Source organism: Desmodus rotundus, chromosome 8 (assembly GCF_022682495.2).
Source record: "Desmodus rotundus isolate HL8 chromosome 8, HLdesRot8A.1, whole genome shotgun sequence".
NCBI classification, from domain to species: Eukaryota; Metazoa; Chordata; class Mammalia; order Chiroptera; family Phyllostomidae; genus Desmodus; species Desmodus rotundus.
In genome coordinates, this window is record NC_071394.1 from 52308814 (window position 1) to 52336676 (window position 27863).

At 36.2% G+C, this 27863-nt stretch overlaps 2 protein-coding genes across 5 annotated transcripts in view; both read right to left on the minus strand.

Moving 5' to 3' along the window:
- The window catches only part of TCEA1 (transcription elongation factor A1), a 49491-nt gene extending 45949 nt beyond the window's left edge, over positions 1-3542 (minus strand). For both annotated transcript variants that reach the window (XM_045186081.3, XM_024578259.3), the window contains exon 1: positions 3305-3542. In XM_045186081.3, the coding sequence (XP_045042016.1) occupies positions 3305-3367 (63 nt within the window). In that variant the 5' untranslated portion in view covers positions 3368-3542. The remainder of the gene's footprint in view (positions 1-3304) is intronic.
- A 1966-nt stretch (positions 3543-5508) lies between these two features.
- On the minus strand, positions 5509-27863 carry LYPLA1 (lysophospholipase 1). Of its 3 annotated transcripts, none has more exons than XM_024578322.4 (9): positions 27561-27863; positions 26660-26691; positions 20211-20276; positions 18551-18598; positions 16985-17055; positions 13981-14054; positions 11472-11573; positions 10217-10393; positions 5509-7244 (listed from the first exon to the last, which is right to left on the minus strand). In XM_024578322.4, the coding sequence occupies exons 1-9, from the start codon at positions 27627-27629 to the stop codon at positions 7191-7193; spliced, it is 693 nt and encodes a 230-aa protein (XP_024434090.2). In that variant the 5' UTR covers positions 27630-27863; the 3' UTR covers positions 5509-7190. The 3 variants fall into 3 exon arrangements, with proteins under 3 accessions (XP_024434090.2, XP_045042017.1, XP_045042018.1); XM_045186082.2 differs by lacking the exon at positions 27561-27863 and adding an exon at positions 27210-27536; XM_045186083.2 differs by lacking the exon at positions 27561-27863 and adding an exon at positions 27199-27536.

The following is a 27863-nucleotide window of genomic DNA, read 5'->3' on the forward strand; positions in this document are numbered from 1 at the left end:
CCCCTGTCTGCCCCAGAACAGTAAATACTCTTACTTCCTGGTCGTATATTCACTTAATTGTACCCACTGTCAACTCTGAGAGAGAATATACCTGCCAAGAAGGACTCTTGGTTAATTGGGCCCAAATTCATAACCAGAGTCTAGCAGCCACTCGTTACAGAGGCCTCCCGTGCTCTTTTATCTCAGGGAAAAGCCACAGACTGACCTGCCAAGCCTCTCTGCATTGTGTTCCTGCCATCCGAGCAGACCCTTATAAATGAAGTTCCTGATGCCCTGGCCAGCGTGGCTCAGCATCCCACAAAGCAAAAGGTGGCCGATTCAATTTCTGGTCAGGGCACATGCCCAGCTTGCAGGTCTGGTCCAAGGTTGGGGGTGCTGGCAAGAGGCAACCAATGGATGTTTCTCTCTCACACTCTCTCACATCAATGTTTCTTTCTCTTCCTCTCTTTCTCCCTACCTTCCCTTCTCTATAAATAAACAAACAAACAAACTCTTAAAAAAAAAAAAAAAAAAGCAGCTCCTGGAATTGTATTTCACCAATGGGACTGAGACTTTCCCCATCCAATCAGAACAGGGGGAATTTTGAGTCCTTATTTACATGAAATTAGATCAATCAGGAATGGGGGTCTGGGGCGTTGGGGGGGGGGGAGGGACACACGGAACTTCTCTACATATAAGACAGCCTCCCCAGTCTTCCAGGAGCCCATTTTTAGTTTCTACTGAAGACTGCATTTCCAGGGTTTGCAAACTGTGTCAACTGAGCCATGTCACTGGAATCATTTCTCCCTTCGCAGCAACCCAAATTGGAGAGTCCTGTTGGCATTGGGTTGATGGCAACAACCTTTCATTGATACCATGCAAGGTTCAAAAACAGGTACCTGCAAGGGTCTTCTAGTGAGGCACTGAAGCCTAATAGAGTAGTAGTATTCTCTTTGGAGCAAAACAGATTTAAAGTCACATCTTCATTTGGCCACTATTTAGCCATTTGACTTAGGACAATTTACTCAACTCTGAATATTTAATTTCCTCATTTTTAAAATAGGGGTAATACTTATCTTGCAAAACTGATAAATAAATGAGATATGGTAAGATAAGTACTTAGTAGAATGACTGGCTCAGAATAATAGCTCAATAAATGATAGTTCTTTTTACTTAAGTGTGACACCTATGGTTTCATTCAAACAATATCCAGTAACTGTACTTAAACCTGTCAGTTGGAAAGACAAGTTACTTTTTAAGCAAAATTTACTTTTTCATAATATAAAAATAGCTCACAGAGAAAAGCTGGAAACCACAAGACAAAAGAAACAAACAGCCATAATTCAACAACCCCAAGAACAATTTCTGTTACATTACTGAACACTTGTTTTTTTTGGGGGGGGGGGACAGTCGTTCAGACCATTTCCCTTTCTCTTTATTTCATTTGCCTATTTGAATTTCTGTAAAATACAAAAGGGGAGAAGAAAAAACGTAAAAGAGCCAGTCAATTTTACCATTCTTTTGGGGGAGGCAAGTTTTCAAACTGGTAAAGTTTTGAACTATTAAAAATGAGATGAAGATTATCTGTAGGGTTTATACTTATTTTCCCCAGAACTATTTACCAAAGATCTGAAAATACATTTATAACTTGAAAACTGCAAATAAATACAAACTGATCTTCATACTTGCCCCCTAAGGAATTAGTCATTTTTAGGAGACCCCACTTACAAGGAACAGAAACGAAACAAAACAAAAAATACAGTGAGTTAGATGATTAAAGGATACACATTATAGCCTGAGGTAGAGAAAAAATTACCCCCAAAACAGACTTTCCCCCTGGGACCTTCTACTGTGGGAGCCTGGGGATCTCCAGGAAGAGAAAAGAACTTTCCAGTTTAAACAAAATAACAGCAATAAATGTTCAGCCTATCAGATAACTAGAACTCATCACTTGCAGTAGGAAATGAAAGGGAAATCAACAGGAAAAAATAAATGGCAGAAGTAATGTCTGGAACAGTAAACAAACAGGAAATACTTTAAAAGGCCAAATTGCAAATACAGATTAACAGAGTACAAAATTAAATACTGGACGATGCACCTGTTAAAGAAAAAGAGGAACAGAGTATGAAGTCTTAAGAATTCAGTGTTAAACACTACTTCCTGCTCTAGCATGCTGTCCAGCAGAAAGCCAGAATTCTGGCTTAATCCAAACTGCACAGTATCACTAAGTTTCTTTTTCTGTAAAACGGATACACCACAGCTGTGTTGCATCAAAAGAAATTTGCACATCAGTTTTGTAACTCTAAGGTGCTGTACAAATCAGAGCATCTCTAGTCTCCTTCATGTTAGTTTGACATGGAATTTATTCCATTGATGGGAATAGGTTATTTCAAGTACATTAATATGAAAAATGTGCTGACCATGGTTTGACAAATCAAGTAAAGACAACTGTGTAAGTTTAGCTGAAAACAGATGGCTCTAAAGCAAGGGATTTAAAGTGGCACACACAGGTAGACAAAAATGCAGAAACTGGAAGACATTATTATCTCGAACGAACCACAAGAGAACATGTACACATAAACACATTATCAACAACAAATAACAAGATTATCCCACCGGTATTAACTGTAAACCACTTAGACCATGCCCAGCGATGACATTTGTCCAAATTCATCTACCAGCATACCGCAGTTAATATGTGTGCTTTAGTCACAGCTCGTTTACAAATACGATCACCTAACAAGACCCACTTTTTAAAAAACATTTAGCAACTTGCCAAGTTCACTGGCATGTTTGGCCTTTTTAATCGTTAAACAAACGTACGTAGATGAGATAATCAAGTGAATGTTTAGCCTTCTTCAAAAATAAGGTCCAGAAATTTTACACTTATTTATCAGCTTGATGTCTAAGCAGATCACGAAACTCTCCTTAATGTTATTTGTAGTTGCTAGCCAACGATCAGGGAAAGGAGAATGAATTCTATTTAAAAAGTGAGGGCTTTATATACTCCTCAATTCTTAAGCGAAATTAGCGAGGATTTACTAGCACGAAAGTTTAAAAAGAGAGAATGCCTCGATTGGGTTTATTAGGTGGTACTAAGAACGAGGGATTTCCAAATACCAAGAACCCGTCCAAACGCCTGTGGCCGCGCGCCCACACTACCACCCTCAGGACGCCTTCTCCAAGACGCGGGCGCCGTCTACGCCGGCTTCCTACGCAAGGAGGGCTGTCTCCGGCCGGCCGGGAGCCCAGTCGGGCCCGCCAGTAGGCCCACCGCGTCCCAGCCCGCGGCCTCCCTCCGGCCCGCGCCGCCCGCCGCGCTCACCGCGTTCTTCTTTTGCACCATCTTGTCCATTTTCTTGGCAATGCGGACCACCTCGTCCTCCATGGTTCCCGTAGCTACTGCCCGCGCCCAGCCCGCTTGGGCGGGAAGTGGGCGAAACTCGGGCAGAAACCACAGCGGGACGTGAGGTCCAGCGCTCCCCGAGCCCAAGGTAGGCCCAGCCCAGGCCCTTCCTCAAGAACCGTGCGGGTGGCGGCGACGGCGTCCGCAGCCCCGCCCCGCAGCCGGTGCCAATCAAGCTCCGCGCAGGCGCTATCAATCGACAGCCGATCGTCGGGAAGTGGCGATCTTAGGCGCCAGCGAGGGAGTTGTCAGTGAGGCGCTAAGTGAATCCCGCTGTAGTGTTTCCCGCCAGGCAGTTGTGAAAGCTTGCAGAATGCAGGGCAGACTTTTGGCGCGCGTTCGCCTCCGGCCCCGCCTCCACGCGGAGTGGAGCGTCGCCCCGCGCTGGGACTCCCGGGACAACCCCGGGGTTTGGAACCTGCAGGGCCCACGGAACGCTGGACTGAGGTGGGTTCAGAGAATGAAATGTTGGTGGTTTTTCAAGTCAGTGGAACTCCAGAATTTTCTCCGTGGTAACCGGCTACCTTGACAAACAGACCCCCACCCACTACCCTAAATAGCCCATCATAATATGTATTTGATCTTTTTAAGTTTTTCCTTTTCAAAATTCAGATTGCATGTAAGTTCCTTAAAAGGACCCAATCTTGTTTGTTTCCTGACTCAGAATGTCGGATATAATACTTTGAGTATAGCTGATTGATAGTTAACACTTTTTCAGCTGAGAAATAAGGCATCCCTCCTGTTTCTGAAGGTCAGTGAGGGAGTTGACATCCTTAAGAGTTATGACTAACAAAACAAAGCCGAGGCACCAAATTGGAATATATTAATACCAGAGAGCTCTTTCAATATCCCAATTGTAGCTTTTACTACCACCTCATGCTATTTGCAGACATATTCCCAGATCAAATTTAACATTAGTCAAAATCCAGCACTTAATTGTGAACAAGGGGTTCTATGGGAAGTAACCTCACAGGTTATGATACGGATCATAAATCCTAACTAGTCAGGTCATGATGGGTAGTCACGCCCCAAGCAAATGAAATGTATACTTGAAGTCTACATAATTTAATTAACCATTATCAGCCCAATAGATTTAGTAAATTTTTAAAAGTTCAATGGCTAAAAATGATGTAGTACAAATGTACAAGGAAATATTATTCATAAAAAAAAGAATAAAATCCCTGGCTGGTGTGGCTTCGTGGATTGAGCACCAACCTGAGAACCAAAGGGTCCCCAGTTGGATTCCCAGTCAAGCACATGCCTGGGTTGCAGGCCAGGTGCCCAGTAGGGGGCCAGTCAGAGGCAACCACACATTGATGTTTACCTCTTTCTCCCTTCCTTCACCTCTAAAAATAAATGAAATCTTAAAAAAGAAAAACATTTTAAAAAGAATAAAATCGTACTATTTGCAACAACATGAATGGACCTATACAGTATTATGGTAACTGAAATAAATCAGAGAAAGATAAACGTGTTCATTTGTATGTGGAATCTAAAACACAAACAAAACAGAAACTCATAGATACAGAGAACGTGGGTTTCCAGATGGGAGGGGGACTGTGCGGCTGTGTGAAAAAGGTGAAGGGATTAAGAAATACAAACTTGCAGAAACAAAATAGTCACAGCAATGTAAAGTAGTTTAGGGAATATAGTCAATAATATTGTAATAACTATGTTTGATGTCAGGTGGGCGTTAAGACTTATTGGGGACATCATTTCATAAGTGATGTCAGTGTCTAACCGGTATGTTAATTTACTGAAACTAATATAATATTGAATGTCAACTGTAACTGAAAATGTTTTGTAAAGAAAGGAGAAAAAACTACTTGTATAACTGACTTATGACACTAATTTTAAAAGCCCATGAATATTATACAAAAGGAAACACCAAATAAAGCTTTTTAAATAGGTTAGGCACACTAAAAAATACATTAAGAATTTTTTTAGCTTAAAAAAATTGCATGGAAAGGCAAGCTTTTCTCATGCCTAGATCCATTCCATTTCTCTCTCTGAATGTATATTCTTGTGATTACATTGTCATTTTCCTTTTTTTCATTATAGACAGTCATTCTGAGGCAAACCCAAATGTTAAAAATAATATTCAAAAAAAGCAGTCACAGAAGTCAGAATTAAATTTTATTTCACATTGATAGAAACTGTGGAAAACATTTACATTTTCCCACATTACAGCATATTTCAACGGAATATCTCTTGCCATAAATCATATCTTACTGATTTGTATAACTGAAACAAGTTTATATTCATCAAGGTAAATCAAAATGACTTACTGAATGATTGTTAAAAATTTTAAATCCAGACATAAACATATGGCTTCATTATTAACATTCTATATAATCCATTGCTAAATTATTTCCATTACCAATTAGCACCCATTTATAAAGATGCATTCCTAACACTGTTTTAGTCAGTTGGAATACAGAATAAAAATTAACAGTTCAGAAATATCAAGTGTGTATTTTTGCTACATGTTAAACCGTGTATTAACTGTCCCATATGTACTGACTTCTGATGAACTTTTAAGCTGATAAATTCGTTTTACCAATAATCTAAAAAATTCAACTATTTAAAATCAAATAATCGCTACTTTTATCTTTGCACAAAAACTAATTTTTAAGAAATCATCTGCTAAAATGGAAATTTCACATAAGTCCATTGCAGTAAAAAGTAAAACAAATTTTTCTATGTTCATTTCCTACATTAGCTGATTTCAAACATATGTACAAAATATGTACACTAAAACTCTATGCTACAAGGAGAATCATCTTAGAGTAAATCATCTTAGAAATTAGTTTTTAAGATCAGTCTTAAATATTCCAGATCATACGAGAATATGACCTAATAATTCTTTGAATTACAGAAAATACAACCACATAATTATTCCTACCTCGACTGAAGATTCTAATAACTATATAGGTCTAACTTTGGACTAAGGTACAGTTCAAAAAATAAGTAATGTAGGAAATTTGAAGTGATGTTTGGTTTCTTTATGTAAGTATAAATACATTTTAAATACAACCATGTCTGTGAGTCAGAATGTCCAATTATCGATACAGCATGTATTGACAGCAGATGTCTATGGCAACTAGGCAATATTTGGTCTACTTTGAAGGATAAAATGAAAATACATTTCTTTTCCAGGGAGGAAAATAGAATATTAAGAAATTTTAACAGGGAAAGAAAAGCCTGGTCCCCAAAATAAAAGGGCCATTAATTGAAGAGAGCAATTATTACTCTTTATTGACACTTAGTAGTAGTATCCCTATTATTAGGAATAATGTAATTACACTTCATTCTTTTTATGTATTGTAATCATCAAGTTAATCTAAACACATATATAAAAAATACAGATACTGCATGGTGACTTAGGTATTTTGGGAATAAGTTCGTAGACTAAGTATAGCATTCATAAGTCGTTTATATTTTAACCACTCATTTATACCTGAAGAAGTTTTCATTAGCATACTAATAATTTTCAAATGATGTAATAGAAAACCTGGTTGCAGTATTTTATTATTTTGCCAAATTACATTTGGGGAACAGAGCTAGCTACTTCACCTATTTTAATGCTAGTATATTCTGGATCATATTATACAAATACATGTATTGAAACTTAATAGATCGTAAATTTCCCATGAGGAGATATTAATCTGTGTCACTGGTGTGTATTTGCAAAACATTTTAACACTGCAAACATTTATAAGTTTCAAGATCGGGCACAGGAAAAGGTTTATACTCTACTACGATAATGCTGGTGTGTACTTCTACAAAAGGCCCCTTAGAGGTGTCAATCAACTGGAGGTAGGAGTTTATCGATGAAATGCTTGATATCCATCATTTCCTGTTTGAAATAAAGTGATTTAATAAGCAGTTACACAAATCAGAAATTAAATCCCCACTAAAATGCCACTAACTAAATCTGTGGTGTATGTACAATAAAGTGAAACCACATTTTTACTACTACAATGAAATAAAAAGTTGTAACAGAAAGAACTCCAATAGAACTTTCAGATCATTTATTATTATTGTACATTCAATGATGGCTCATATCTAATATCTACTGCCATGAAAATGGTCTGAATTTTTGCTATACTTGAACTAGTAACACATGGGCATGAGGAGAGATGAAAGGTGTTTAAAAGTGACAGCATCTATACTGAGAAGTCTCACGAAGTATACAATGACTGCCAATTATGTGGAAAAGCCTAGCTTTTAACATTCTCTCATGAGAATAAAATGCTAAATCAACAGCATAAAATATTTTGTGCCTTGCATTAAGGATTTAAATGTAACCAACCATTTGAAAGAGAGCATGTACCTAAGATAGGCCTGGAAAGATATGAAAATTAATATACCAAATATTTATTACAGAAAAAACTTTCCTAGAAGACCCCTACATCTGGCTCACAGTTGTCACTTATCCCAAACACATTTCATTCCCTCCTGTCTTCCCTATTATTTCAAGGCTTGGCCTCATACACCCACAAATCAGCAATGCAGAGAATCTTCAACCTTGTGATTTAGTCACTCAGGAAAAACAAAAAGAAAGCCACAGCATGAAAGTAGCCTATTTTACAGCCCTCTGAAGTCCTATAAATTTCCTGTAACACCACCTCCTACCTTTCTACCTCTTCTCACTTTCTGCTCCTAATCAATCACTCTAGTGTTCTTCAATGCGGTCACACAAAGAATCAAAAGGAGCTTTTATTTTAAAAACATCTCCACACAAACAAAGACACCTAAGTTCAACCCCAAACTCCCAATGTATTGAATCAGAATCAGAGTTTGAAGTTTTGGGGTCTGTATGTTTATTAAGCTCTGGGGTCCTTTTGATACAAAGTCTACTTGGAAAACCTCTGCTCTAGACCTTCAGTCCCTCCTGGATGCTCAGAGTGCCACCTCCCTTTCTGGATTCAGTATTTCATGACAGATCCTTTCTCTCTTTCCCTTTTCCTTCCCTTTGTCTCTCTTTCTTCCTTCTTTCCTTCCTTCCCTTTCTTCTTCTCCTTCCTTCCTTCCTTCATTTTATAGCTTCAATAAAAAACAAAAGGTTATTTTAAAAGAACTTCTAGAAAATTGTGGCTATGCCAGCTCTGTTCAGTAACTAATTACAAAAAGTCTGTAGACCAACAAGTACAAAAGCAAGCAACCACTATGACAGTTTAAATATATTTCAATAACACTCTAGCCAGGTTGAGTAGTTAGGTGCAAAACAATGTTAAAATAAACTGCCTCGACGCTTTTTCTTAAAAATTCTAGGCCTTTTTAAGCCTCCAATTGTATCCAGCCCTCCTTTATCCTTATTAAGTGACCACAACTCTACTGAAAAGATTAAGAGGATCTAATGTGGGCTCTCACCTACTCTCTTCTATAACTCAACAATCCATTCATATTTATCTAGCCTGTTCTATCTTGATTCAAATGTTTTTCTCTTTTAAGGCAACTACTCCCCATTTCAGGACTTAAATTATATGATCCTGCTAAGACTTCACCCTATCAATTATCTTTTCCCATCCTATTAAAAAAGAACCTTCTCAGTTTCTTCCCCCTTTACCAAAACCTTTTTTAAAAAAGGTTTATACATTTTGCCTCTACTTCCTCATTCTCTACTTCATACTATCCACTGTAGTTTGGCTCTGTCTCTCTCAACATCTGAGGTCAAGGATGCCGTACTATTGGATAGTTTCTTCCTGGCCTATTTCTCCTTAATCATTCTCTGAGTCTGGGTTAATATTCCCATCCACTCAGAAATTCTCTCCTCCAGTACTCTCATTCAACACCTAAATCCTTTTAACTCCCCTATAGCAATTCTATCTCTTGGATTTTTTTCTCATTATATTCTCCTGTGGTAATTCTTCACTGATCAATAATATTGGTAAATTATTCTAAATCTCTAATACAGCTTGAGCGTCAGACATTTCCAATATCCCATCCTGATATTATGGGAGCATATCAATCTTAGTATATTCACTAAATTCAGTATATGAGTATCTCCTTCCTATTACCCTAAAACTGTTCCTGTACCTACTTTATGAATGGCATCCTCATAGTCATCTGAGCTAGAAATCTAAGGCTTCACCGATAATTCCTTTCCTATTCCATAGAATTAGTCACTAATCCTAATGAATTCCACTTCATTAGTTTCCAGAGTATAGATTATACCTTGCTTTGATTAAAAAAAAAAAGTCAATGGTTTTCTGCTGCCTAGAGAACAAGTCCATCCTTGGCACAAAATAAAAGCTCTCTACAAAAAAGTCTCTCCTCTCTGTCTCTGTTCTATGACATCTAGCTTTTCATAAGCCTATTGCCCAACCAAATAGCTTGCATGTCCTGTCCTACAGTCCTTTCTCAGCACATTTGCTATCCAAATCCCGCCCAGTGGTCAAATTCTAGTTCTTTCATCTTGATCTCAGTGCCTCCTAAGGTAAAATTAATCTTACTTTCCTCAGTTTTTCAAAGAAATTTTATAAAACTGTTAATATAACACACATCACATTCTGCTTTCTATACAATTACTTGGATATATATCCTTCTCACCTATTGAATTTTTATTTTTAATCCTTTCTAAATTTTAATAAAAGGGATTTCTTTGTCTTAGAATTAAGTACAACGCTTGCATATATAATAGGGAATCAGTAAATGTTTGCTGAATTAAATTAAATAAACTTTGATCTAGGTCATGCAAACCTATGACTCAGTGTGAATTCATTAACTCCTATAAAGCCCCAAACAGTCAAATGTCATTTATCTTAAAATATCACATGGAAAAAGAGGCAAATTATGTCTCTGTAATCACTGTTTCTAAAAATTTACCTGTTGACATGAACTATGCATCATGCCTTCATAGGTTTTGAAGGTTACATTCGCTGGATTTACCAATGTTTTCAGCTTTTCGACAGTAAGAGAACCAAACATTAGGGGAACTAAAGGGTCACAATCTCCATGGCACTGAAGAATAGAAATCTCTCTGTTGACACCACTGATAGGACCCTGCAAAAACCAAAACAAAGCTAGTATTATTTATTCAAATGTGTAGAGCATTATGCCAGGCATTTAAAACTACAGATAGATATGTGCATGTAACATGTTATTACTTACATTATAGGTCATATTTGGCCACAGAAATAAAATTCCTTCCATCCCAATATTCTGCACATCTCTTTATTTAAACAGTTATATGATATATGAATACCCTGTCATATATTATATGTTTTCCCAATGAACTGGTTCTTTGAAGCAGATTCCATTTTTTATCTGTCTGCACTGTCCTGGCATGAGAGGTATGCTTTAGCTGAACCATGTTTTTCTCAGCTGTTCACTGATTTAAATAAGATAGTTAATAAACAGCACTTACTATGTGCAAGACACCAAAGAGTAACTATATGGTGACAAGAGAAAACCCTAGACTTAAGGATGAGTTTGAACATTAAATAAAGTCTACATCCCCCATGTATATTATATTCTGCTTTATACTGTTGATTATTTAGAAATTACATTTTATATAGCAAAATCTGCTATTAAGCAATGAGCATATTGAACATTCATAAACATTGTTTCTATGTGTAAAAAATCCATAATGTATGTATGTATGTATGTGTGTGTATGTATGTATGTGTGTATATATATGCAAGTATATCTTAAAATGTTCAAGTACCTCAAATATAAGATTTCTGACACTAGGACTTACTTCTTATTCCATTCTGTACCAACCACAATGAAGACAATGTAGTGTACCCATGAAGACTAGTAATAGATCACAAAAATCGAAGAAAATTCTTCTTAAAAAAGGACAACTGATGGGAACTATGGGTTTTGGATGATGATATGTCAATGTAGGTTCTTTGATTATAATGAGTGTGCCACTGTGCTGCAGATCAACAGTGGCTGTCCATGTATGGAGAGTGTGGGTATATGGGAACTTTCTGTACACCCTACTCAATTTTGCTATAAACCAAAATTTGCTCTAAAAAAAGAAAAGTTTATTAAAAAAAAGAAAAGACCATCTCTTCAACATTATTTCCTATCTCTTAGCTCAGTAATCTAATATTGTATGTATCAATCAGACTACCTGTGGAAATGAAGCCCTCAGTGGAAGCCAGCAACTGAGTGCAGTGACACCTGCCAGTTTCTGCTGTGTAGTAAGAGCAGTGTATAAAGATAAAGCTCCTCCCTGGAAAGACAAGCAGAGAAAATCAATGGAACACATCCTTTGCTAACAGCAATTTAAGAGATTTCTTGTTGTTAATAATGTCCATAAAAGTCAAATTGGGTGGCTAATGTCAAATTAAATCAGGCAAACAAGTAAAAATACACATACACCTCGCTGTGTCCTAAAGTACACGATTCTCTACACTGAAGACCATTGTGAGAACACAGCAACTACCCAATCAAAACACAGTTAATAGAGTTAACTGCTGCATTTACAACTGCCTCAGGAACATTTGAATTTAGAGTTACTATTTTCTCCTCTGAAAAGTACTAGTACAAAATCAACTCTTGTCTTAAACTGGTATTATTTTCCAAACCAGTAATTCAAAATAATGAGGACTATGTAGCAGACACCTTTAAAGTATCTGCCTACCCAGTTCACGACACCATGCATTCTAGGAACTGCATTCCCATTGGTCACCTAGATGCCATGTCACTCAACCATGGCCATGGGTCACTGGGCCACATATGAAAGATGTGAAATCCTTTCTCATGTGAGATAGTCATATTCTTTCTCCCAGGATTTTGAAATTGGGATGCAGTGATTGTCAGTTTATCTCTTTGTGGGGCTGGAACTGTAACATGTAAACTCAAGAACTAGAAATGCTACAGGCTACAAAAAGTGAGACAGCCAACAATCGATGGAGAAGCAAATGATGCAGGTGAACAGAAAAACAGAGATTATGATGGAGAAAGAAAATCATAATGGCTTTCCAAGTCCTAGCTACTTCCTAAGGTCTGCTTCCTAAGATGAGAAAGTCCTTCATTCTCATCTTTGGTTTCCTTGATGTGATCCCACATACTCATAACTTTTTGTTGCTTAAGGTATCAGGAATTGGTTTTTGTAAACTGATCAACAAGTCTCAAATGTACAGACTTCTATGTTCACTTCCAATTTGAAAAAAGCATTCATTTTTCTACCTCTATTTATGTCATAATGTGTATTGCAATGTATATTATCTGTGAATTTCAATGAATACCAAATTATTAACTTATCTTTTTACTATATTGTATTAACAAACTATCTTCCTCTTGAATTCTAACTCCTGAATAATTCCCTGATTCTGACATTGCCCTAATTCAGGTTGTCTAACACTATATTGTTGATTTAGAAAACTTACAGATTAGAGGCTACGGTAATTTGAGGGTGGATGACATGGCAAACAAGTGGTAAGCTGAAATTAAAATGTAAGGTGAACATAGGTAACTGTGCCTGCAGAAAAAGTATAGAAGGTAGAAAAAAAAAGGCACACAAAGAAAAGATGCCAAAAATAACCATCACATATTTATATCTAAAACCTACTTTAATGACATAAAGAGGGAAGAGGATAGAATGACATCACCAAGATGGCAACAAAGGTGGTTCCTAACTTTATTATCCTTCACAAGAACAACAAACTAACAACTACTCAAGAACAAGACACCACTGAGAGAATCCTTGAACACTGGGGTGAGGCTGAAGCACCCCCTGCACCACAGAGAAGAAACAAGACAGACTGCATTAGGAGGGTAAGAGAAGCAGCTACACATTGACCACATTGCCTCTCCCCAAGGCTAGCCCAGCACCACAGAGAGGTCTTCCCTGAGCCTCCAGCTTCTCTAATGGGAAAAGAGAGCCCAGGTGAGACAGTGCCCCCCAGCACTGTGGGCTTTGTGGGAGGTCCCTACTCTGATCTCACCCCACAGAAACTGCAGGAGAATCTGTGGAGCTGAACCATTGGGAATCTGTGACAAAAAGAGGGAAGAAACTCTCTTGTGTTCTACCTTACTGTTCCTACCAGCAGTCTCCTCCTAGACAGGGTACTCATACCTCTACTTAAATTAGAGCTTTGTTTAAAAGGGCTATATAGTTTTAACATTCCAGTTTCCAAACAATTTACTCCATAAATTGATTTTAAGACATGATCTATAACATAAAGCTACTGCTGAAGAATGAAAACTAGAAAAGTAAAAAAGTATGAAGTGTCTCTCAATTAGTAATTATTTCTAGTCCATTTGAACTTAATTCAGCATAAAAGGTAAGCAATATATCGTCCTGACTGGTGCAGCTCAGTGGGTTGGGCATTGTCCCACAAACCAAAAGGTCACCAGTTCAATTCCTGGTCAGGGCACATGTGAGAGGCAACGAATCGATGATCCTCTCACTCCTCCTCCCTCCCTTTTCACTCTCTAAAAATAAATAAATAAAAATCTGAAAAAAAAAGAAGCTACAATAATCTTAATATCTCTATATTGCTTTTTTTTAAAAAAGGTAAGTAGTATATCAGTTTCTGTAACATCTTCTAAAAAAGAACTCTTCCACAGACTGAAACCAGACCTCTAGATAAATGTACAAAGAGTGTTGCCATACCACCCAAATTTTATCTTACCTGAGAAAATCCTCCCAAAATAATTCTGTTTGAAGGAATGCCATTCTTCACCTCTTGCTCTATCAAGACTTTTACTAAAAACAACATGAAAGTTAAATTACCAATAGTTTCAAAGTTGAGGCCATTGAAAGAATTTAAACAGAAAAATACAACACATATTAAAGGTCAAAATAAGTAAAAACTTGAAGCATTCTATTAAAATACAAAGTCAGAATGCATTTTCATTATAAAATTCAGATTTTGCAGGTACTGTTTATACTGTTCAATTATTTCTTGTTACAGTTTGTAAACAACAGTTATTCCTCTCATTAATATATGAATATTCTTTATCTATAGTCAGTTCTGCCCATATACATTTTATATTTCTCTTCAAGGAACCATAGGCATTTGTGCCTAAAAGCTGTAATTTAAAATTTTAAGTAATTAAGTAGATTAAATTGTTTGTGATTTACAGTGTTTAAGCAGTTCATTCTATTATTTAAAAATAATGCCACAGTATTATATTTTCCTTTAACCAGTAAGTGACATACAGGAAAAAAACAAATGAGTTCTTTTCCTTCTGCAAAATATGCCCTGGCTGGCATGGCTCAGTAGATTGAGTTCAGGCCTACGAACCAAGGGTTGCTGATTGAATTCCCAGTCAGGGCACATGCCTGGGTTTCTGGCCAGGTTCCCAGTAGGGGGTGCGCGAGAGGCAACCACACATTGATGTTTCCCTCTCTTTCTCCCTCCCTTTCCCTCTCTCTAAAAATAAATAAATAAAAATCTTTTAAAAAAATTGAAATTGGCACACATCGTTAAATATAAGACTTGATACCGCCTCAAATGTCCTTTTCTTTACAATGAGTCCTAAGTTTTAGAAATAACTACACCTTTAATGAATTTATCTTCTTTCATTTTTGACATATATGCAAGACTTTCATTTTTTAAACCTAAAATTCCCACATTTACACTTCCTTTTTATCAAAACCCCAAAATATGCTTTTATTAGAACACTAAAAAAAATCCAAATGCTCAAATTAAAAATTGTTTTATTTTTGTATACAGTTTAGTTTTTAGTTAGAATTAGTATGAAAAGCTAGAGGTACCTTGGTTATGACATGGGACAATGGACTAGAGAACAGTAAAGAAGACTTAAGAAATAAAAGAACTGTTGAGAAGTATGAGGGATTTATTTAAGGGAGACAAAAAGCCTCAGAAAGAGGCAGAAGTGGCACAAAACAGTCCATCTGTAAGGAAGGAAGGCTGTGTGTTTGGAGCTTGGTGAATGTTAGCTGCTAGCCAGTCAGGTGCTGTTGGGAATATTTTCCCTCAGTTTCACCAAGTTTTACAACCCATGGTTACACCAACTGCTGAGATAAAGTTAACAAACTACAATGGCAGCAGTCAGTTGTGGAGAAATGGGTTCTAATTTCTATCCTCTTCTGTATTAAGGGCAAGGACACTGCTATGCTCCAGGACCTAACCTAAGCACTCTTCTTTATTCAGCAGCACAGTCTGTCAGCGCTCAAATACAGACTCCTTTCTTTCCCAGCACTAAGTCTGAGTCTAATGCTCTCTAATAATACATCACCTCAGACAGGTAAGAAACTGCAAGTATGTCATAGGCTAATTCTATCATTAGGATAAAACTTTTTTTATTCTGGAACTCACCAGGCCCACCTGTCTTCTCAACAAAGCCCAGCTCCTATCTTCCACAGGATCTCACAACTCATTATCATACCCAACACATGTTTTTGTCATCTATTATTTTTTGACAAATACTTCGGTATAGGATTCTAGCTTTGACCCACTTTTTGATGATCCTAAAAGTCAGTGTTCTTGGTTTGACATTCCTAAATATCTATTGTATTTTGAATGCACTTTCTTTCCTGTTTTGAAGTTAGTAAGTTCTTGTAAAAAATAAATTTTTAGACTTTTTTTAAAGGATCCTACTGGTTTTGCATTTTAAAGCTATTTTGGAAAATTTCAAACAAACAGAAAAATAGGAAAAGTGTGCAATGACTCCCTGGGTATTTATTACATCACTTCTGAAATGATCAATTCATAGCCAGGCTTGTTTCATCAATGCCTGCTGTGTTACCACCCAGATTATTCTGAAGTTAATTCCAGTCATAACATTGTCCATTTTGTAAATATTTCAGTACATATGTGGAAAAGAAAAGGATGTTTCTGTGCATTTTCTAAACCAAGATTTCTCCCAATTAAATCCATGTTCTTTATGCCTTCACACATAACAAAATAAATAAAATTATCATGGTCATAAGGGAGCATGGAATACTAACCAGAGAATATTATGGAGATTCCGTAAAGTAGCACTAATACTTATTTCATGGGAGTACCAAATGAGATGATTTGTAAGAATTACCTAGCTCAGCGGTGTCAAACTCATTTTCACCAGAGGCCACATCAACCTCGCAGCCCTTTGAAGGCAACCTATTTTGCCTTCAAAGGGCCAAAATAATTTTAGGACTATATAAATGTAACTACTCCTTAAACATTAAGGAGTTAAAATTACATTCGGTCCTTTGAAGGCAACCGCAAGGCTGATGTGGCCCCCAATGAAAATGAGTTTGACACCCCTGATCCTAGCTTCTTTATCACACAAAAATTAACCTTTAATATAATTTTCATTATATATCATTACATCATTATATCATTATTGTCACCCTTATTTAAAGTTTCCTTAATAAAGGTAACAGGCCACAACTATTAAACATTGTTATTTTCTCCATCTGATATATAAACCAAAGCAAAATAATGTATCCAACAGTTAAAGTTTAATAATTGCCATTCCTCCCTATCTACCTCACCTTCACTGAGCACAGACAGGTGAGTTCACGTGGCCATTATGGCAAACAAGTTAGAGTGATCAAAAAGGAAGGAAACGGTACCACCTCTTCAGTTTAGATAATTGTGTAATATTTCATCAACATCAATAAAACTATCCAACTTACTAAAAATATTTTAAATGCTTTTGTTTATAAAACTTTTCTGTACTTACCATTTTCTGCTGCCTGTTTAATTCCAGGTTCATCTTCCTGTGAATCTGGTGAAAGCCCAATAATATCAAACCTGGAAAATGAGGCACAATCTTAAAAGAAACAATTGATTCTAAGAATATCTACTCTTGGTAAGTATGTTTTACCAAACTCATAGTAGTTGGCATAAAAAGGGCTGACCATACATTCTCCACAACATGAAACTCAAAATGTCTTCAGAGATGAAACAGAATGCATGAATTGGGAATTCTACAAGTTCCTTTAGTCCCAACTAGATACATATAGCTTCTAATTGTAAAAAGTCACATTCTCACATAATTTTAGGATAAGAATATCTAAGAGATTATCTAGTCCAATCTTGCACCCAAGCAGGAATCTCAACCCACACTCCTAAGAAGTTTGCAATAAATTCCAGTTATTCGCTTCCTCTTCTATCGCATCTTAACTCAACCCAATGGAATAGAGCCACTTTATTACGTCATTCTTCCATGTGCTATCCCTTACCTATTGAACAAGGTGTTTACACTGATCTCTATCCATATACTCTGCAAAACTTTTTCATTACATACTGTAGATATCTGGAACCAGAAATCAAGAGAGGCTTTCCTTTAGCTTTTCTACTTCTCTATCAGCTTGTAGTATGCTTTCATTTTGGTCTCGAGAGAAATTAGGTAGAAATTTTGTTTCTGGACAGGAATTTTGCCAACCAGACTAAAGTGCTGATGAGGTCTAAGAAAAATAGTGTGGAAACAGCGAAGCAAACTCAAAGGATGAGTACTTATTCTAAATATCAGGTTTGAATTAAGTAACTTCAGAGATGGCACAGTCCCAGATGACAAGGAATGACTGTGGATGAGCAAAGGTGAGAGAAAAAAATGTCACTGCGGAAGAGAAAAGCCAAGGAAGTAACAAGCCAGTGAAGGTTGTGAACACACATTACATTGGATCATGGAGTCACTCAAAAGATAAAATGGTGGCATGAAATAGACTGGAAAGAAAAATACAAATCAAGTGTCAAAGTCATCAATTTTTAAAAACCTGTGGCAGGAGTTTCAGAGAGCAGCAAGAACGAAAAATCATAGTCTAGAAGTGGCTCAGAGGAATGAAGAACTGACTCTACTTCTTGACTATAGAGAAAATGAGAAGTGCAAAAATATCTTAAGGGGGCCCAAGAGGAAATGGTTTCCTTAAAAACTCACCAGCTCTCCAGAAAGGGAAAGAGCTGAAGGGTAAAGAGGCTGTGGCTTAATCAGAGTGATTGCCACATGGTGACTTCAAATGTTTGGTTACTAAAATCAACAAAGGTTCATCAACCAGTAGGAGATATTTTTTGCAGTATTTCTATTCACCCATTCTCTCCTGTTTTCTCTACCTGTTGGTGCAGCTCATTACATTTACTCTGAATTTAAAACATAAAAACTTAAATAATTAAATAAAGATTAAATTTAAAATGAATTATATAACTTTGCAACTCAAAAATAGCTAATTAAAAATTGCTATACAAAAGCACTTCTGATTGAAAGCTAAGTATAAATAAAGTTCTTATTGCTAAGTAAATTCTTACTTACCAAGAAGGCATAGCCATGTTCATATTTAATGTTACAGGCATAACTGGTCTACATGGGGGGAAAAACAGCAAAATAAGAATAATCTAACAAAGCATAAGACCTGATAAAATTCCATCAATTAAAGATAATTACTTGAGGCTTATGCAAAACTATGCTATGATTTTAACATATGAGGTGTTTCACTGTGTCCACACCCTCCAATTGTGTTCTGAAAATAGAGCAGCAGCTGGAAAGAACTAAGTCTGACAAATAATCATTTTCCTTTCTCAACACCCTTACTTAACACTTTCAAAGTAAACATGAGAAAGAAAATCAGTAACCAAGACAGCTGGAAAGTATAAAATATGAGACTCTGTAAGGCTAAGAATCTGAGCAATTTATTGCAGATATTATAACATCAATTCCTGTATGCTCAGATTACATTTTTGCTTATTTTCTAGTTAGTTATGTATCTGCTTGTTTAAGAGACTGTTAAATAAGAGAAAGGTAAGTTTTGCCTTAATGCTCATTACAACCCAATTCAAGTTTGTGATGAAAATTTGCTGGATAACCTGAATGTAACTAGGTACAAAAGGAAAGAAAAATAAATACACTGTGACTACATCTCACCACTATCTTCCTGATTCACGAAATAAGTATACCTCAGAGGTCACAAAATCTTGTTTAAATGTCTTTGAGAAATAAAAGTTTCCTAGGTTGGGAAATAGCCTTAAGCCAAATTCAATTCTGGGGCCAGTAACAATATAGGATAAATTCCAATATCGTCAAGGATTCAGTTTCTTGCATGAATCAGAATAAGAGATGAGACAACCCTAACCATTGTGTACTGTTGTAGCCTACAGTGGTAAATATAAACCTTCTATTTTAGGATAAAAAGGACTGTTTTCTTACTTAATCTCAGGTATATTTCCTCTTTCCATTTCCACTTTCATATTTATCAACTCTACTGCTATTCCTACTTCTGAGGATGAATTACTAACCTACTAGCATGTACCTAATCCCATTTGTCTTCTCCATGGCCATTGCTTCTCAGCAGCCTTTGACCTAAAAGCTTGCCCAACTTACTGATTTCCTGAGCTTGCTCAAAACTTCCTAGTTTCTTTGACATCCACAAACATTTTCAGAATTCTAAACTAAATCTATCAAACTCCAAAGTCTGTGTTCTTTCCACAGTACATCACACATTGTCTCTAATCAATAAAATTAGGAGTGTCTTCAACACAGTAAAGATCTCTTACAAACCTAGCAGGTAAATCCCTTTAGAGATAGTTCATGCATATTCTTAAAACTTAAAAAAGTATTTGTATATTCAAGAAAGTTTTTCTGGCTATGAGTTCAACTGATCTCCAAAAGAGCCTTATTTTAAATTTCTCAACAGAAAAGAAAAAATTCAATAAAACCAAGATACTATTTTAGTTTTAAACAATTTACCAACCTTTATTTTTTGACTTTAAACAAATTTTATTTTCCAATTACAGCTTACATTCAATATTATTTTGCATTAGTTTCAGGTGTACTCTAATCTTTATTTTTAACTGAGTGTTCAAAAATTAAAAATTAAAAATTAATTATATTCAAATGCTTTTCTACAAAAGTAAAGCTACTACAATTATTCCTCTCCAGTCTCTGAATCACAAACATAAAGATTAAAAATACTTACGCATGTGGGCAGATATATTTGATATGTGAACTTCTGATACCTGCAAAAGCTTCTGCCCATCCATGCCTGGAAGAGAAATTATTTGAACAATGCCATTAGATATTGTTTTAATTCCCAATACATTAGTTACAGAACAGTATTTTTAAAAAGTTTGTGGGAATAAATGTTAACTCCTTAAAATGTCTTAAAAGTATGGACCATCAATGCTATTAAAATACCAGCACCAGTCTGGAAATAACCCAAAGACTATTGTTTAAGCTTTACCTATGGATAAAGATGATTTCTCATGATTCCTGAAGAGAAGTGTATTTTCCTTCACTTATTTCCACAGGGCTTTATAATTTACAAAATATATATTTTTATTTCCTCATAACTTCACAACAATGTGCCTAACAATTTAGGCAAGACCAATAATATAATTCGTAATTTATATAAAGAAAAAAGCTTCAGAGAAGTAAAGTAAATCAGTTGTCTGATATCTCCTCATGGTCCCTACACTATTAAAAATAAATTTAATGAGCCCTGGCTGGTATGGCTCAGTGAATAGAGTGCCAGCCTGAGAACTGAAAGGTTGCTGGTTTGATTCCAAGTCAGGGCACATGTCTGGGTTGAAGGCCAGGTCCCTGGTTGGGGGTGTGCCAGAGGCAATCAATCAATACATCTCTCGCATATCAGTGTTTCCCTCCCCCCTCTCTAAAATAAATAAAATCTTAAATAAAATAAATAAATTTACTGAGCGTTCTTTTCTTATCTGTATATGCACATGTATATATGTTCAAAATAGAATGAGAAAAACTGTAAATCATCATAATCCTTCCAGCCAGAAATAAAGTTAATTTTTTGATATATTTTCTTCTAATGTTTTCTGTGTATACCACTTAAGAAATAAATACAGATTTTTACTATACACACAGTTTCTTGCTTGTTTATACTTGACATTTACCTGATACTTTTTACATGTTCCCTGTATTAAAAGATAAAGTAACTTAAGCTTTTTTGTGTGTAAAATAGTCTGAAAATAAACATGAAATGCTTTTCTGTTAACTGTTTCTGTATTTTTAATGTACCTTCCCCAAAAGTATTAAGGACATATTGAAAAATTAATAACAGTATTAAAATTATATAACACTATGAGCCAGGCATTATTCTAGTTGTAAATGTGTGCACATATATATGTGTGTGTGCTTGTGAGTTCATGTGTGTGTATTGCTTGCATATATAAGACTTTACTGTGAAAACTACAAAACATGTTGAAACAAAATAAAAATCTATATAAATGAACAATCCTGTTCATGGACTAGAAGACTTAGTATTTTCTTCAGGTAGCAGTACTCCCCAAATCGACATTCAATGCAATCTCTTAGAATCTCAGCTGACTTTGCAGACAAGCCAATTCTAAAATTCCTTTGGACATTCAACAGACCCAAAATAGCCAAAACAATCTTAATAATAAGGTTGAAAGACACAATTTCCAATTTCAAAAGTTACTTCAAAGCAACAGTAATAAAAATAGTGTGGTACTGAAATAAGACCTATAAATCAATAGAATAGATTTGAGAATATACAAATAAACACTTATATTTATGTTCAACCTATTTCTGAAAAGAATGTCCAAACAAATAAATAGGGAAAGAAGAGTCACTTCAACAAAAGTAGCTAAGTAGATAATCCACGTGCAACAGAATGAAGTTAGACTACCTCATAGTATATGTAAAAATTAATTCAAAATGTTTTAAAGACCTAAATGTAAGAGACGAAATTATAAAACTCCTAGAAGAAAATATACAAAAATCTTTGTTAACTTGTATTTGGCAATGGTTTCTTCAATATGTGACCACAAGCACAAGCAACAAAGAAAAATATTTAATCATCAAAATTAAAAATCGCTGTGCTTCAAAGGACACTATGAAGAAAGTGAAAAGACAACCTACAGAAAGAGGGAAATACTTGAAAATCATATCTAATAAGGGTCTAGAATCCATAATATATAAAGAACTCTTATAATTCATAAACAAAAAGACCATCTAATTTATAAATGAGTAAAGGACATGATGAGACATTTCTTCAAAGATACATAGGTTAAGTAAAAGAAGCCAATTACAGAAGACCACAAATTGTATGATTCTATTTATATTTAATGTGCAGGACAGGTAAGCCATGTGTTATATTAATTGACTCAAGTATGTATTACAGACCTGTGTCAAAACAACCACTCTAATTAGTTTTTCAAAGCTTTTTCTGTTTTACACTTCAATTTATTATGGACTGTTGACTATTTGTTAGACTATTTGTTAGAATTAGAAATAATGTTCCAAGATATGTAGATAGTTAGCTTTGCAAATAGTACGCTTGCGTTTTCAAGTGTATAACAAGCAATATTATGCAGCAATAATAAATACCTGGCATGTAGGCTGCTAGTCCCAGATCCTGGACCCAAAGCAGATATTTACCATACTCTATGCCACACTTAAGAGATCTTTTCAACATGGTACTCCAAACAGCATTTAAAATATAAAAATTATCTGCTTCCCCTGAAGAAGTTAACAGTATAGTCATATCACTAAATTCATTATCCATGGTCACTGCCAATACTGATTTTATGTATGCCGTTTCAGTTCTTCTCCATTTTTTTTTCATTTTCTTAAATGTATTATCACTGTATCTTCTATTTCAGGATTTATGCTAACAACCTGCGGGGGGTAACTAAATAAACCCTAAACTTCATTTTATTATTTCTGCTAATTACAGCTTTGGGAATGTACAGTCACTAAAAATAACACTTATAAAATACAATTTTCTATCTATTAAGAGTCCAAACTGGAATAGCTTCAATTATGTTCCCCAAAGCATTACTACATATAATTAAAGCCTGACTTAACGTGGCTGGCTAATGTTAATGTCAAACTCACACCCCTATATTTTATAAAGTAAAGCCACTTTAAAAGTTTATTACTAAGTAAAGACAAATAATTGTGACTACAGAAAAAGAATAAAATTTAAAATTTTATATGTTAATTTTAGAATTGTTCTTATAACAGTAAAACTTCAGCTATTTTCTCCACACCAAAAGGTTCTTATACATGACTTTTTGAATACTTATGCCCTTTCGTACCTCTTATGTATACATACAGATACATTTGGCTAAGAATAAAAAAGCTAGAATCCAGCGTGGTAAAGTACAAGAGCTTTAGGATATAGACTCTACAGTTCAAAGGTCTTCTGGCTTACTCACTAGTTTGTGGCCCTCTATGAGGTGATGCTGTTGAGGCAATTCAAATATATAGTGAAGCAATATCACATTAAACCTTAAGTATTTGTGATTTTGCCCACTATTTGTACTCAAAATGGAATCTCACCATTATTAATATGAATTACTCATCTCTATTTTGTTTTTTCCTAAGATATGTTATACTTTTATCTACTTTAGTTTATATTTTAACAACATAAACCACTATTTTCTCCCAATTAGACAGATAATCTTTGGCTAATACTTTAGCCCAACGGAACAGCCCAGGAAAATGCTTTTCTTTTAAGAAAACACATGTTTAAAAAAAAAACTAGGAGAATTTTTAAAAATAAGCATAACTATTCATTTAACTATTCTACCCACATGAAAGGTGCTAAGATTAAGCTATGGACTATGCCCTCCATGAACCTGTAATCTAGTAGCAGAAACAAGATATAAATAAACCATATAAATGAAAATTTAAGCACTACAAAAAACTGAGAACAATGTCACAGTATGGAAGAGGGTAAAGTTACTTTCAGCTATGGAGATTAAGAAAGGACATATAGAGAAGCAGCTGTAAGATGTTTTCCCCATCACACACAGACACATACACACACACTGTAGTAGGTTTTGTTCCTTTATTACAATTAGGTGGAAAAGTGAAACAAAAGAAATTGAAGAGCATGTTTAATGGTACAATCAAGATAAGTAAATCAACATTTCAGTGAATATGCTTCTATATTTATGGGAATTTACTGTATCTACAGTTTTAGAATATACTTTTTTGCATGTATATTGCTGGAATTCCAATTTACCAAATATTCTTTTGCTGGACATTTTAGTTGGCAAAATAAATAAAAATACTTGATTCAACTATATACTGTGAACAAGAGACTCACTTGAGTTCCAAAGGCACAAATGAGTTAAAAGTGAATGGATGGAAAAAAAGATATCCCATGTGTTTCTTTATTGCTTAAAAAAGGTGCTTATACTAACATCAGACAACTAGTCTTTAAATCAGAAAAAACATTCCGAGATAAAGGAGAACAATATATATCAAAAAAAAGGTTCAATATAGTAAGACATATCAATTATAAAAACTTATGCTCATAACTCAGACCATCAAAATATATGAGGCAAAAACCTGAAACAATTGAGGAAAGAAGCCTAAAGCTCTACAATTAACAGGTGAAGACTTCAGTACCCTGCTCTCAATTAATGGATACAACAACCAGATACAAGATAAGTAAGGAAATAGAGGACTTAATGCAATAAACCACCTAAGTCTAATAAACACATACAGAGCACTCTACTCACCAGCAGCAGCGTACATATTCTTCTCAAGTACAATGGGACATTTTCCAGAATAGACCATAAGTTAGGCCACAAATTAAGTCCCAACAGATAGTAATAGATTGATACCATACAAAGTGACTTCTCAGACCACACAGCATAAAATTAGAAATCAATACAGAAGTAAAACTGAAAAATTCACAAAACTGTGGAAACTAAATACTTTGTCTTGTTTTTCTATATAATAGCTTTACTGAGATGTACAATTTGCATCACCTCAAAGAATCTCCCCATAACTTGCTTTTTACCTACCATGGGAAAATGCAGTAGAGAAACCTGGAAGATAATCACCTTTACGAAGTCATCAAAGTTAGCATCCCTAATGGAACAAAGAACATCACTTGTCTCCTAATGTGATGCACTGAACAGGTCTTATCACCTGTATGGTATTCATACCAAAAATGCACAAGCTGAACCTAATCATGAAGAAATGCCAAACCTCAATTGTGTCAGTGTCATGAAAGACAAAGAGCTGAGGAATGGTTCCAGATTAAGAGACTAAAGAGCTAAATGTAACAGGTGACTAACTGGATTATGGGCTGGCAAGTGGGGTGGGGATGGGGGGAATTGTGTTGGGGGATGTGGATTACTACAAAGGACTTTACTGGGACAACTGGCAAAGTTTGAATATGTAGTATAATCAATACTCATATCAAATATTAAGTAAGTGCTAAATTTCCTGAATCTGGTTAACTATTCTGGGGTTATATAAGAGGCTCTCCTTGTTCTCAGGAGACACATGCTAGTATTTGGCAATAAAGACTTATATCTGCAATTTACTCTCAAAGTATTCAACAAACAGTAACATTTGGTAGAGATTAGTGAATCTAGGTAAAAATTATTGAGGAATCTGTATTATTCTTGCAACTCTTCTATATATTTGAAAACATTTTCAAATAAAGCATTTTTTAGAATGCTGTCAAAAATATATATATACCTCTAGGTTGTAGGATAAAACAGAGCTCTTCTACACCTATGTTTAGTAAAACAAACCTGTCATTCTCATAGGACTACCTGACCGCCAGAAAGTAGTTCAACACATCTTTCTGTAATGCCACACAGTTGGTTACCTTATCACTGACGTGCTGCCTCTACTTAGTAAGCATAAGAGAATATCAGGAATCACTTTTAAAAATTAATCTAAAAAGAAAGAAAAAATATTCTAACCCACCTCCCTATAAAGATTTAACAGGGTTTTTTGGCTCCTATATCAAAATTTATCTATCTACAGTTTTCTGCCTAGTCTACAATTTTGTAACAATTTTTACCAACTTTACATAAGTTTCAAACAGATAATCATTGATTTAAATTAAAACCAAAACCTCTCAATATTAGGAAAAGCTTGATTGAAAGATAAATCATTTATCTAAAGTTAGCACAACAAAATTTGTTTGGTAACCCTCCAGAAATCTTTGAGTTGCCTCCCTTGCCCTTCAACTGAGTTTTTCTTTTTCAGGGAACATCTAAGCACTCATTCAGAATGCTGCATAGTGAGTGCACATTGCTCTCAAAATCAACCAGTTCTTCTAAACCTGCACTGAAATTTTAACTCCTCTGGAACGCTCAAACATTCCATCCATGTCTGCTACCCAATACAGCACAACAACTCAGGGAGGAATTTGCAATTTTAATGTTCCAGAAACACAAGTTGAAAAAGACAAATTCAAGATGATAAGGGATTCTGGGGGTTTCAAAAATGAAAAGATTGTATCTTACCACTGGGTTGTAAGAATACTATTAGCAATCTTTTTTTAATATATAATCCTACAGTTCTTAAATATGAAACTTTGATCACTTGGACTATGCCTTAGGTAGAGAAAGTTGTATGACCCCATTTTATTACTGTTGCCATAATAATGTTACGTACCCTGTATCTCCCAATCCATGAAGGAAAATCACCTAGAAGAAGAGGAAAAATTAATAAGCAGTGCCTAAATAAACCCACATGGAATTGTTACACACTGTAGCTTTAATTAAGGTAGAAGCCAGAATTACAGAACCCTGCCTTCAGCAAGTTAATCTCTACAGACATCTCTTAAGTGGCAAAGATTTAACTTCTTGTAGTTCCAAAAATAATGTGGGGTTTCAGCACAGAAAGAAGTCCCACTTAGGCATTCTTAAGTGCAAATTATCGCATTCTAAGAAAAAATCTCTTTCAAGTCAAACCATGAAAGGTTTCACTTATACTGTAGAATTTTTCCATCACACAAAAGGAACTTCCGGAGGTAAGAATAAGTTTGAGATCCTGAGTTTTCTAAAGAACACCACCTCTGACCTTACACTAAACTTCCAAACTTCTTTAAATTATGAGAGTGCAAGCTAAGAAAATTATATATATATATATATATATTTTTTTTTTTTCCGGACATAAGACTTCCCGCATCCACAAACAAGAGAGAAACATACTATAGAGCCACCTCGAGTTAGAGCGCCTCTTCTCTAACGCCGGTCACTCCAAGCTGGGGCCAGGCAGCCGGGAAACCCGGGGTCCCGCGGGCCGCGCCCGCTCCGCAATGCAGAGGACTCTGGCTCGGGGATGGGAAGGGTGTGGGGGGTGGGGAGCTGACCCTCCCGCCCGGGCCGTGAACCCAGAGCTCCCCTCACACAGCCGGTGCCCGGGACGTGCCCGCCACTCCACCCCGCTTCGTAAGGGCGGAGTGTCCTCATCCACCGGTTGCCAACCCGCCTGCGAAGTCTACCCCGCGCGAGGGGCAGTGACTGGCAGGGAGCTGAGCGGGCCCCTCCGAGCTTCGACCGCCGCCACTCACCGCAGCGGAGGCCTTCCGGGCGGCGGGCACGATGGCGGGAAGCGGGGCAGACATGTTATTGCCGCACATACACCGGCTCCACCGACTAGGCGCGGGTCGGAAGCGGAAAGAGGAGCGGGCGCCCAGCCCCAGCCCCAGCCCCAGCCCCAGCCCCAGCCCAAGGGCGTGAGAGCTGCGAGTCCCGGCCCGCCCCACCGGGCGCGCGCTTACGCGCGTGCGCTCACACGCCGCGCCCCCGTCCTGCTCCGCGCGCCCCCGTTGAGGGGCTAGTAGTCTTTTTTCTCCCCCACTGCTCTCCTCACT

Excerpts from the sequence above, each read along its gene's own strand:
- LYPLA1 (XM_024578322.4), bottom strand. The coding sequence starts at position 27,629 with ATGTGCGGCAATAACATGTCTGCCCCGCTTCCCGCCATCGTGCCCGCC. Across the intron at positions 26,692-27,560 it reads CCCGGAAGGCCTCCGCTGCG|GTGATTTTCCTTCATGGATT; the intron begins GTGAGTGGCGGC and ends CTCTTCTTCTAG. Across the intron at positions 18,599-20,210 it reads AAATATATCTGCCCACATGC|ACCAGTTATGCCTGTAACAT; the intron begins GTAAGTATTTTT and ends CCCCCCATGTAG.